At 57.4% G+C, this 12,541-nt stretch overlaps 1 protein-coding gene across 1 annotated transcript in view; it reads left to right on the top strand.

Annotated features, from left to right (window-relative positions):
• The window catches only part of MYH9 (myosin heavy chain 9), an 89,564-nt gene that overhangs the window by 43,989 nt on the left and 33,034 nt on the right, over positions 1-12,541 (top strand). The window contains exons 4-10 of the mRNA XM_048218171.2: positions 4,971-4,998; positions 5,792-5,885; positions 10,016-10,108; positions 10,556-10,619; positions 10,976-11,074; positions 11,434-11,577; positions 12,361-12,456. Coding sequence (XP_048074128.1) covers positions 4,971-4,998; positions 5,792-5,885; positions 10,016-10,108; positions 10,556-10,619; positions 10,976-11,074; positions 11,434-11,577; positions 12,361-12,456 — 618 coding nt within the window. The remainder of the gene's footprint in view (positions 1-4,970; positions 4,999-5,791; positions 5,886-10,015; positions 10,109-10,555; positions 10,620-10,975; positions 11,075-11,433; positions 11,578-12,360; positions 12,457-12,541) is intronic.

Consider the following 12,541-nt stretch of genomic DNA (forward strand, 5'->3'; position numbering starts at 1 on the left):
AGCGGGGGTGGGGGGGGGATGGCTCGGCAGGCAGGCTGCCAGAGGCTCCAGGACCCAGGGAGGCCGGAGCCTGTGCTGACACGGAGCGTCAATCCACACTTGCTTTTCTCACTTCTCGACTCGCCTCCCAAGCGCCTGTAACCCAAGCTTGTGAAGGGGGCTGGCTTTGGGGAATGTCCCAGATGGGTTGGTAAGGCCCCCAGAACACTTCCTGAGAGAGTAGATGGCTCCTTCTCTGCAGTGCTGAGGCATGCTGCTGGTGGCCCAGGGCCTCCCCAGCCCCCGAGTTCTGAGCTTGAATCCACAGGTCTTTCCACGTTTCAGACTTTGTGGAAGCCTTTGCATTTTGGCACATGAGACCCTGACACTCACGGGGGTAACTCACTCTGGAGTCCAGGAATTGGCCCTGGGGAGCCTGATGCTTCCTGTCCCAGGCAGTGGGAAGCAGGGGGGTTCACACGGTGAGCGACCCCAGAGTGGTGGAAAGTTGAGGCCCGTTGGTCATGGGTCACCCCATCAGCCTCACCCCACGCTGGCGTGTCACCCCATCTGAACCTGCCCTTAGGTTTCCTTTTTTCTTGGCCCATGTCCATGTTTCAAGAAGCCTGGTTGACCTGAAGATGGGTCCCGAGGGCAGGGCGCTATTCCAGGTGTGACCCCGAGAGCAGCCCCACAGGAACCCTGGGAAGCCTTATCTCAGTGAGCATTTGATGAGTCAGTCCCAGCAGCGGCTGTTGGTGGACCAGGACCAGGCCCGGTCTCTTCCTTCTGTACTTCCTGTCGGGGCTGATGTCACCGCTCTGTGAGCCTTGTGGCCTTTTATGGACAAGAATCAGCAGCTTCTCTCACTGAGGAAGTGAGCGATAAATAAAGCCCCTAGCATAAGTCTGTACCTGGGGTGAGATACCTAGGGTCGGGTTTCCCCTTCTCTCACCCGAGCCGGGCCTTCCGAGCTGGCTGGAAACACCTGTCTGCATTGGATGTCTGTATCAGCTCTGAAAGGCCTCGGGGCATTTGGGGTTTAAAATAAAATCAGGAGAGGGAATGGCCTCATTACTGAACATGTAACTTAAAACCTGTTTTGTTGTTTTTCTGTGGAGGGTGCACAGTGGCGAGCTCTGGAGGTGCAAAGGGCCTGGGGTTATTAAGAACGGTGTTTCCAGGCGCCTGTGCTATACTACGTGCTTCAGGCACCGTTGTCTTTCGGTCCTTAGAGCAGCCCTGCTGGTGAGGCCCTGGCCTCTGATTCTGAGAGGTCAAGGGGCAGGCATCTCCGGGGGGAGTGCAAAGCAGAAATCAGAACGCTGGCCTCTCCCTTCTGTCGCTGCTCTGGACGCCTGGACAGTGGTTGTGTAAGTGTGCTCTGATGAGTCCTGTCTCCACCACCCAGGCAGCTCTGGTGTTTATCTCCTGTTCTTCAAATGGGGAATTTGAGAAGATTTTATCTGAGGAAAGGCTGCTGCTTCTCTAAAGAGTTGGAAACCACTCTAGAGAGATTCATAGTCCTGTCTCTCCCCAACTCCCACCAAGTCAGGGACCAGGTAGGAGGGTCTCAGGGGCCTCAGTCAGGCTAACGCCTTCATCCCGGCAAGGAACCCGTTTCCCAGAACTGGGTTGTCCCTGGCGGGTGCACTCCTGTGGTTCTGGGCTGTGGGGTTCCTGTCTGGCTGGCTGTCTCCTGGTGTGGCGGAAGGAAGGGCATTTGCAAATAAGCCTTCAGTCCTGATAGGCCCAAGTAAGGACTTCAGTCAGAACAGAGCGGGCTGAACTCTGGCGTGTCTGTGGGCTGTGAGGTGACCGACCGTGTGGGGAAGGGCCGAGGGAGTGGGTGTTAAGGAGGGTCCCCGCTGGAATGCACGGGGGGTGTGGCAGAGTAAACTGAGGCAGAGAGCTTACTGGTTAATGAGAATTCTAACCATGCCAGTACCCAGAGCAGATGCTTCTGAGCTCCGGAACAAATCCAGAAGTGCTGTGAGAAGAGACACATGCAAACCAGGGACAGCGTCTGCCTTATGCACTGCTTCGGGTTATCGTGAGACCACAAGATAACAGACCCAAACCCACTGTAAGAATTGAAAAGACCTTTCCAGACTTATGGGGCCACAGGGTCCTTCACTGCAGGCAGGTGGATTTGGGGTGCCGAGTGTTGGGGACAAGAGCTGAGGAGACAAGAGGGGCCTCTATCGGTTTTCCTCTGCAGAAGCATTTGCCCAGAAGAATAATCTGGCAAAGTGAAGTAAGGCTTCTTTAAAGTGTAAAATGAAAGTAGGGGCGTGTTGCCTTTTCGGCTGTGTTGACCCTGGTGCTTCAGGGATGGGAGGTGAAAGGGCAGGAGAGGAAGGACTGGAGATGGTGGGGTGGATGGAGATTGCATGGAGTTTGGGTCTAGAATGGGAAATTGAAGTGTGTGCAGGCCTCTGTGTGTGTACTCACGCACACAGCTGTATGTGCACCTGTGTGCACACCCATACATACGTGCGTCTTTTTGTGTGCGCACTTGTGTCTCTGTACATGTGCTCATGTACAGCTGTGTCCATGCATGTGTCTGTGCATGCCCACATGTGTCCCCACACAGCTTGTCCATGTCTGTGTGCATGTGTGTCCGCACACGTGCACCTGTGTGCACGTGCCCGTGTGTGTGTGTGTGGGGGTGTGTGTGTGCATGTGTGTCTGCACACGTGCGCCTGAGTGTGTGTGTGTGTGTGTGTGTGTGTGGGCTCTGCTTCCTGTTGTTCAGCAGCCCAGCATCTGACTCCTCCTCGCACAATTAGAGGAATTCCAGCCATCCCTGGGATGGGGCCTGGACAGCCCTGGGAAAACGGTTCCTTCTGGAAGGGACGGGAATGTTTCCTTTTATGGTAGCATCGGCTGCTGCCGCCTTATGGCTTGCCAGCATGCGCAGGTACATTCTTGCCCGCTTGTCGAGTGGTGACTAAACATGCCCGCAGCTGGGGCCGGCCCCGGGGAGGTGCTGCGGGGGAGGCCGGGGCCGGGGATCACAGCCCTGCTCGGTCCAGACCTTGCCGGTGGCCACACTGACCTCAGGGGGCAGGCGATGGAAATGGCCCCATCTTCCCCAGCCCTTCGCCCCCCCTCCCCAGCCACCTCCCCATCCCGTCTGTCTTAGGAGACTCTGGAGGGGTTCCTCCAACCCTTGCTGAGGGGTCTTGAAGGACATGGCTTTGTGGGAAAGTTGAGACGGGGAGCGGGGAGCCAGGTTGCTGACAGCGCCTGCTCGGAGCAGGTCCACGGTGGTGCGCAGGGTGTGGGGGGAATGTGTGTGTGTGTGAAGGTGTCTGGCCGAGTTCCCTTGCCCCCCCCCACACTGTTGAGATCTTAGGGGGCCAGAGGGAGGGCTGCCAAAGAGGGTCGGAGCAGCTGCCGCTCGTGTTAGGTGTGAGGCTTGTTTTTGCCTCTCTTTGTCTGGATGTCCTCTTGCCCTCCGGAGTGACCCACAGTCAGGGGAAGAGATGGTAGTGGCCCTGCGTGCCTGCTGAGATGGGCCTTGGCCAGGAGACCTAGCTGAGTGGTATCTGTTGGTGTTGAACAGCTAAATCCGTCTCCTGAGGCCATGCACCCAGGAAGCCATGAGTCACTCTCCCGTTGTCCCGTTCTGCAGGGCCCTGGCCGGCCAGCGGCAGCCAGTGAGCGTGTCCTTCCAGATCACTGGTCACCATCGGTTTTTGAGCAGTACCACTACTGCTAACTGTGACTAGTCCTCCTCTACTACTCCTTGCCTAGTACTCCTGTTACTCCTCAACTAGTACTCTATTACTGCCTGACTAGTAGTCTGTTATTACTCCTTACTTAGTACTCCTCTATTACTCCTCTGTTGCTGATTGACTAGTGGTCCTCTATTACTCCTCAGCTAGTACTCTTCTCTTACTCCTTGCCTAGTATTCCCACTGCCCCGACAGTGCCGCCACCACCCGTCATGGTGACTTCACGATGGAGAAATAAATAGCAGCCATTTGTGGAGTTCATTCTCTTTACTTGCCGGGCCCATTCCATCTGCTCTCTCTGTGTTCCACGCTAATGCTGCCAGGGAGCAAGTAGCATATTTATTTTATGGGCGAGGAAACCCAGACTCGGGATCGAAATGCCTCACTGCAGCTCAAGTATTAGTAGCCTGGTCCTGGATTCGGCGGGTTTGACCTCCGGGAGTTGAGGGTATTACACGGGGTGGGATGAAGAGGGAAAAAAATGAGTTTGTCTTTTCAGTTATTGCTTAAAATTGGACCTCCCGCGCTGAACCAGGTCAGCCCCGATGCCTTCAGGCATTTTTGTCAAACTCAGCTTTCAGAGTGTGGACGTTCCTGTGCTTCCAGCGCACAAGGGGAAGGAGGTGTTTGTATCCTTCCTTTGCTGACTGAGTCACCACTGTAGCCCGTCGCTGAAGCTTCCTGACAGCCAGGCCTCGAGACCCAGGCTGTCACAGAGACTGGTCAGAGGCAGCGGCGCTGACAGGCTTCTGTGCCTTCCGAGCTGCCCCTGAGCTGGCGTCGTGGAGCACTTCCCACGTGCCAGACGCCGCACGGGGGCTTCTCCCCATCACAGCGGGGCCTGGGGCTCCGGGAACCCCAGGCACACGTCTGCAAGGCCCACACACGTCGTGGCCAAGGCAGCGCGGCCCCCAGGGCCGTCCCATTGCAAGGCCAGCCTTGTCCGCCGCAGCACACACTCCTGCACGCGCCTCCCCTCTGCTGGCCCACACCCCCATTCTCAGCACTCGGGGCTGCGGACTCCTGGGGAGCTTCCCCCCCAGAGGTGGCTTCCGAGGGGCGGGACAGGCAGCCAGGGTGGGCGGTCTGAGCTTCTGGCACCTGTGGATGTCCCTCGTCCAACTGAGGCATCGGGTCGGCGTCGCCGGCGGGTGTGCAGGGCCTACTGGAAGGGCAGCAGCGAGGCTTTCTGCTCCTGGGAAGCGGGCAGCTCTTCAGAAGTTAACCTGGATCTTTCCTTTGTTTCAGACCGAGAGGATCAGTCCATTTTGTGCACGTAAGTGTTTCTGTCTGGGTGGTGGGGCTCGTGTCACCCTGATTTGTCCTGACTCTGAGGGCTTCCACGGAAACCCAGGCTGACGGATGACATTCCCAGTCAAGCCCCCGCCCCTTCCCCAAGGAATGGGCCTTAAGGGAGGAGGTTGGCTGCCGCCCTGCTGCTCGCATGAGCTTTATTCTGGGGCCAAAGACTTGCTCGCCCTCCCCGGAGGACCCCGTGCACCGTGCGGGGAGGTTCGTAGCCCAGAGAGGCAGGGGTCTTCTCGGCAGAGCACAGTGGGGATGGCTTGGTCCCTCCAGAGCACATGCCTTCTGGCTCTGAACAGTGGCTTTCTCTACCTGCTTTGCCATAGACACTGGGGCTGCTCGCCCTGGTCCTCTGAACTGAGCAAGGAGGTCAGTAAACCCTGTTGCCTGCCGGGGGACCTGATGGTACAGAACATTCCTTTGAGTGGTTTTGAAGGGACATGTATGAGGCCTTTGACCTCCGAGTCAACAGCTGCCTAAAACTGATTCCTGAGACTTTTGGACACAAAGGGTTGCCAAGTGACCAGGGCAGGCAGGCTGTGTGAATGTCCCGCTGTTGGGCCTCCAGAGGGCCATGGGAAGGGGCCAGAATGAGGATTCCAGAGCTTAGCATTTATCTGCCTGTCCCCTTTTCTGCCACTAGGTGTTGGGTCCCTCACTGCCGCCCAGCAGAGAGGGAGGCGGTGGAGCGTGCCTTGGGAAGGGGACAGACTTCAGGGGTTTGGCCATGTCTCCCCTGAGAACTTTCTTGCCTCTCTTGGCAGGGGTGAGTCTGGAGCCGGCAAGACAGAGAACACCAAGAAAGTCATTCAGTATCTGGCTCACGTGGCCTCTTCACACAAGAGCAAGAAGGACCAGGTGAGTGTGGGCCTTCCTCCCACGGAAGCGTCTGATCTTCCCAAGGAAGAGCCATTAGTGATCTGTGGCTTGGAGCGTTTTGGGATCGGAGCAGAGGCTGGACCCACTTTCATGGCGGCTGCAGCTTGGCCCTCTTGGGAGTGGGGCCGGTGGTAGCCAGTCCGCTTCTGCCCCAGCCTCCTAACTTCCTGAGTTGCTGTGGAAATGGGAGACCACCGGGGCTTGCGAAGCCGCACTCCCGGCGTTTGCAGCTAATCGCTGTGTGGCCTCCACCCCCGAGGCCGGAAGAGAGATTCCAAAACTTGGTTCTCAAGTTGATGGAGACCTGAAGCCTCTCGGGCAGGCCTTGCTTTTGAGTCCCCGCTGCTTTTCCCCGCTGTTGAAATGCCTCTGGGTGGACAGTCCCCCAGGGAAGAGAGGAAGGGCAATGGCAAGTCATCTCACTTCCCTTTTTCTCCCCCTCCCTCTTGATGGATTATGGTCGAACTCAGCAGTGTCCTCGCTAGGTGAGCCTTGCACGTTTACTGCACGTTCTGCACCGGGAATGCGTGTTCTGCCCATCGTGTGCCCTTGGATTATGTATTTTTTTTCTGAGCAGCTTTTCACTCCACACCATTGTCACTTTCTGCGGCTAGACCTGTTCTCGTAGGCTCGGCTCACTGACTCTCTCGGGAGAAGGGGCGGGGTGTGACACACGGTGGCCTCTCGTGCACTCTGGAATGTCCGCTCCTGCAGAGCGGGTGTATGGGCCTCGTCACCGATGCCGTCCTCGCAAACTCTGGCCGGGCCCAGAGCATCCCTGTGCGCACGGCCGCCGGAAGGCCCCGTGCCGAGCCCTGACCGAGGCACAGTGAAGCAGGCGTCTGCTCGCCTGGAGGCCCACGCGTTCAGTGTCCGGAGCGGATGGATGTGGCCAGCCCCCCACCTGCTGCCACTGTGCCAGTCAGGAGCTGTGCCCGGAAGGCGCCCAGTTGGAGCTTCCCAGGGTTGGGGGTGATCCGTCTTAAGCATGCCCGTGTGGTACTCTCTCTCTTTCTCTCAAGCACACACTTCTAAGCTTCCTTGTGAAATCTAAGTGCCCAAGGTGTCCCCTCAAGGCATCGGGGGGACCTGCGCCGTGTCTCCGTGGCTCTCCCTTACTGGGGAGCTGTGTGCAGCGTGTGTCAGTAAGTAGTGGTGTGTGTCTCTTTGCATGCAGACCTGGGGTGTGTCCTGCAGAATGTCCTAATGAGTACAGTCTTCTGGAATCACACCAAAAGTAACTTTTCATGTGCCAAACTTCTCAAGACATTCTGAATCTTTTTCCGTGGGGCGTCAGGAGTTATATTTAGAAACTAATAAAGTTCCTCTTGCTCCCTCTCTCCAACCCCCATTTTCCATTCTTTTCAGGAGGCCTGTTTCAAACACTGAATTGTGAGGTTAGGAGTCGTCTATTCCATCCTTGAATTTGCAGTAAAATCCGTCCTCCAGCTATTTATTGAATGCCTAGTGTGTGCCTGGGTCTCTGCAGGGTGACCTTGGAGTCCCTGCCCTGGAGGACGGGAGACAGGACAGGAGACAGAGCGAGAACGGAGACCCATGTGCCTTCTGTCTGGGGCTCCAGCTTCGGAGGGGTCGCAGGCCCCGGGCACTCCACTTGGAGGCGACAGCGTGCTGGGGGTGGGGTGATAAGTGGGAGCAAACTTGTCACATCCTATGTCTCAGGTCATAGTGTGTGACGGGCACTCTGTCCCCCACTGGAGAGATTGAATAGGTTGCCTCTGGCTTCCGATTACTGCTTGGGCCCTCCGTTGTAAAGGCCACTGACAGTTGAGTTGATTTCCATGCCCGAAGCTGTACAGTGATTTTCCACACACAGCTGGGGCACGAGCAGTTGAACTTGGTTTACAGCTCTTGTGTTCTGGAGCCTGTCACGGCATATACTGGGTGAGAGCCCTCCCTTGCAGCGACCCAGTCGCTTGTCCCAAGACTAACCCCCGGAATGTGTAAAACCTCACCTTGCCCTGGGAGGGCCGGGCTTCGGCTGGGGCTGGAGGCTGGCGAGGCACAGCTTGGGGGAAGGGACTTTCCAGGGCTATGTCTGTAGCCTGAGCAGTGATCGTTGGGCCCTCCTCTTCCTCCCTGTTTTTTATATACTAGTTGGAAGCCATTGGCAGAAACACCACCCAGTGAAGCCCTTTGGAAACCATAATCCCAAACCTTACGAGCACAGACTACCCGCAGAACCTCCTAATGTCCTATAGTATGCAAATTTTATTGAAAAATAAAGGTTTCTTCTGTGCCCGGCTATGGGTCAATAAAGAAAACCCCATAGCTTAGCCCTCCCCGTTGTATGCGTGGAGCCTGGCTCCGGCATCTGAAGTGGCTGCTCCCTAGTTGGCCTGGCGGCCCCACGTTCCACGGCAACAGCGTGTGGTCCCAAAACAGAGACCTTAGCTTTGCTTCCAAGTCGGGGCCGGCGGTGGCGGGCTCTGTTAGGGACCATGGTCCCATCCATCTGTGGAAACAGGAATGGGAGTGGCTCCAGCCTGGCAGCCTGGCCTGTGGAGAGGAACGTTTTAGTGGGTGGAGGAGCAGCGTTTGTCCAAATCGGGCTCCATGGGCTGCCTCCGCTGGCTTCACAGGCCCGCCCGAGCCCTGTAGGTGGGGTGGGGGGGCCCGTGTTCTGGGACCGCCGGTGCCAAGCACACACGCACGGTCTGCTCAGTGGCTTTGACCCCTGCCCCTCCACGTGGCTCCGCTGACCCTCCCTCACTTACCTGTGTGGCATGCAGACAGAAGACTCTGGGCCCCCCGGGGGAGCCCTGGCCGAGGGTGGCTGTTGGAGGAGGAGGGCCTGCCCGGGCCCCTTCCCGTCTCTGGTGGGCTTCCAGCCCTGGCTCGGGGCTCTGCAGACGAGTCTCGTCTGGAGCAGGTGTGCCTGGAAGGCTGTACCTCACGACTCTCCTGGGAAGCCCTGCTACTACCAGTTTTCCTTTTCATCACTCACAGGCAGCCGTTCCCGGAAAATCCTGGCTTGAGTCCAGCCTTGCTAATAAATACAAAAGCCAGCCTGGCCCTTGTGTGATGTTCTTTTCCCCTAGAGAGAACCCAGGTATTAAGGTGAATGAGAGCCAAATTTTCCTCAGCCAGTGTCTGTCACTACCTGGCCTCCTGGGCAGGTGATGGCTGCTTCCAGAACTGATGTAACCTGACAGGGTAGAGCCCCAAGCAGGGCTGGGGCAGGGCGGGAGACGTGGCGGTGACTGATATAGGTGTTAGGTAGAAGACTTGAATTGGACCTGTTTTGCTGGTTGATAGCTGGGTGACCTCAGGCAAATCATGTCCTGTCCCTTGACCTCAGTTTTCTCTTCTGTGAAATGGGGCCATCCGGTTTTGCCTACTCGGAGTCTCATGAGGACCCAGAGATAGGAAGGCATGGGGGGTGGTTGTCATCCACTGAGTCTCATGAGACCACGGGTAGAGTTCATCGGTGTTATTGATAAGCAGTTTGGAACCCCTAGTGGGCCTCATTGACCCCCCCGCTTGGGCACCTGACATGCTGGCTGCTGGCTTGGGGGATGACAGGAGGGTCCAGCAAGGAAAATGCAGTGTTTGTTAAGGACACAGATGTAATGAGCTGGTGTCTTTTGTGGAGCTAGTTCTCTCTCTCCTTGTCCTGTGAAAAGGAAAAAAACGTTGTTGGGTCTTGAGTGGGGCTTAGAGGCACGGAGTGCAGAGAGAAGCCATTGTGCCTCGAGGGTGGGGACTCTGTCCAAGAGAAGAAATGGCGCCTCTCCGTGGTTCACGTGCTGTTTCCTGACGCGTCCTCCACAGTCGGTCTGGGCCGTCTTACTGGGCTCCTAGGGCGGGGAGAGCAACCCACCTTCCCTTTCTGGGGACACTGGTTGTTGGGTCCTAGGAAGTAAGTTCAAACCAGTGAAGGTTTCCAAAGGCCTGGTGGGAAGGTTGCTCTCAGTGACACGGGCCAGGCCAAGGCTGGCGTGGCCGGAGCCCATCCGGAAGCTTCCGTTCCTGGCACGGTGGGCGTGTAGACACGGCTCTGCCACCGTCCTCCCCTGCCTGGTGGAGCAGGTTCGACAGCCGAAGCCACTGCCTGGCCTTCACGGCACCTCTGGGTTCCCTTCTAGGGTGAGTTGGAGCGGCAGCTGCTGCAGGCCAACCCCATCCTGGAGGCCTTCGGGAATGCCAAGACTGTGAAGAACGACAACTCCTCACGATTCGTGAGTAGCGGCCAGCCGTGCCCAGCTTGCGGGGCCGGGGCTCCCACCCACAGCTTCGGTGCACGTCGCCTTCCCGGCCCGTCGCGGGGAGTAGGCTGGGTCACACTCCACTCGGTGTGGGCCTGCATCTGTGGCTTCTCAGCCCGGGTGGCAGAAAGCCGGGTTGGGGGGCAGAGACCTGCCGGTCCCCCCGATTGTCCCGTTGTAGCCCACAGACAGAAGCCAGGGCTAGCTCAAGGAGTGGGGAACACTTGTGCGCCTCAGCAGAGGGGCGTGGGCACCTCTTGACCGTGTCCTGGCCTGGGCTGTAAGCAGCGTGGCCCTCTGAGTCCTGAGTACCCAGGCAGTGCCCGTGCAGGGCCCCTGGCCTCCCAAGTGGACAGTCTCTTGCTTTTGTCCCTCAGGCTGTAGGAGGGGGCCTCTGATCCTTCATCTGTCTTTCCTTAGGGCAAATTCATTCGCATCAACTTTGATGTCAATGGCTATATTGTGGGAGCCAACATTGAGACTTGTATCCTTGGTTAATGTGCCTGGAAAGGGATGGGACGATGCAGGCCCTCCAGTGTGCTTCCCGGAGGGGCGGGCTTGGAGGAGGTGCTCCTTTTACTTCTCCCGGGCTGGGCCTTGTAGCCTTGCTGGCGAGAGTATGCTGCTCTCCGTGCCCTTGTGAGAGGGGGCTCTTTAAAGACAGGGCTCCCGAGTGTGAGAGCTGCTGTTTGGCAGGCTGTACCCCCGGAAGGAGAGAGCCAAGATAGTTTGCTTTTGTTTTATTTTGCCATTTGCTGCCTGGTGAGGTTCGGTTGCTTTAGACCAGGGTAGGGAAAGTGCTTTTCCTCCTGCGTGCACAGTTCCTTAACATTTGCAAAGATCTTCTGGAGAAATCTCGTGCCATCCGGCAAGCCAAGGAGGAACGGACCTTCCACATCTTCTACTACCTCCTGTCCGGGGCTGGGGAGCACCTGAAGAGTGAGTAGCGGGCCCAGCAGCCTGGCCTGGGGGCCGGTGGCCCCATTTCGGCCACGTATTCCCGGGAGGGAATGAAAACGTCAGCCTTCCGAGGCCTTGGCCTTCTGTTCTGACCATGCCAGAGTAAAGCCGGGGCGGTTGAGTCTGCCTTTGTGCGTCACGGGGCCCTGACGCTCTCAGAGGCTACGTGTAGGGCAGTCTCACACGGAGGGGAGAATATTCCTGGCGACTCTGCGGTTCTGGGCTATCTCAGGCCTTTAGGGATGCTTTCCGTTCTCCCAAACCTTGGAGGTCATGGTGCTGACTAGAGCGCTGGTTACAGCACCTCCCTGACCCGCCTTTGCCCTCCACCCTTTCAGCTGATCTCCTGTTGGAACCATACAACAAATACCGCTTCCTGTCCAATGGACACGTGACCATCCCAGGGCAGCAGGACAAGGACATGTTCCAGGAGACCATGGAGGCCATGAGGATTATGGGCATCCCAGAAGAGGAACAAATGGGTACAGAGTGGGCCCTCCTGTGGCTGAAGGAGGGGAGGCGGGGGTGGCTCATCGTGCCCTTGGAGGCGTTGGGGCAGCTGATAGGCCTGGCGAGAGCTTCCTGTTGGCTCTGACTTGGAGGGAGTCCTGTAGAGACCAGGAGGAAGGCCTCGAGTGTGTGGGGAAATGGTGCCTCAGACTTGAGTGTCAGAGTTATTTGCTCCCAGCGGTACCACAGGCATTTATGCACAGGAGAATGAGGCCAGGTGCCTGCCTGCTCGGGGCCCTGCTCCATTCCTGCTCTGTCTCAGTGGAGTATGGAAAGGGGCCGGGGCTGGGATCCCTGCATTGGTGGAACATGCCCATGTCTCCCTGTTTCCCCAGAAGGAGGGTAGAGAAGCCTGTGGCTTTATTTGCAAAAGGTTGGGGGAGAGGGAGAATATGCTCTGTTCTCTAGCCTGAGGGTTGGAGCCACATTGGCTCAGCCACAGACAGTATGTAAATGGTGGGCACAGTTTTGTCTGATAGAACTTCATTTATAGAAAAAGGCAAGTGGGCCCTGAGGCCAGAGGCATGTTCTTGGTCCTGATTTAGAAGTTTTGGGAGTTTTAACAGAGCTCGGGTCTAAGCATAGGGCTTCCTAAGCCAAGGCCTGCCAGAGGCCCTGGTAGTGAGCTCTCCAGGGTGGCTGGGCCACCGTGTGGCTTGTCCTGTTCAGGGGCCCCTGGGGAAGTAACTGCCTCCACCCAGGGGCTATTCCAATCCCCCCCTGGTTCTGAGCTGCCTTTGATCGCCCCCCCAAAGGCTTGCTGCGAGTCATCTCGGGCGTCCTTCAGCTCGGCAACATCGTCTTCAAGAAGGAGCGTAATACCGACCAGGCGTCCATGCCGGACAACACAGGTAATGCTGGTCCTATCACCTGGAACACGGGGCCCGTGGTCTGGGCTTGGGTTTCCTACGGAGAAGAAGTCTTACAGGAATTCCA

The sequence above is a fragment of the Ursus arctos genome, unplaced genomic scaffold (genome assembly GCF_023065955.2).
Source record: "Ursus arctos isolate Adak ecotype North America unplaced genomic scaffold, UrsArc2.0 scaffold_21, whole genome shotgun sequence".
Lineage (NCBI taxonomy): Eukaryota > Metazoa > Chordata > Mammalia > Carnivora > Ursidae > Ursus > Ursus arctos.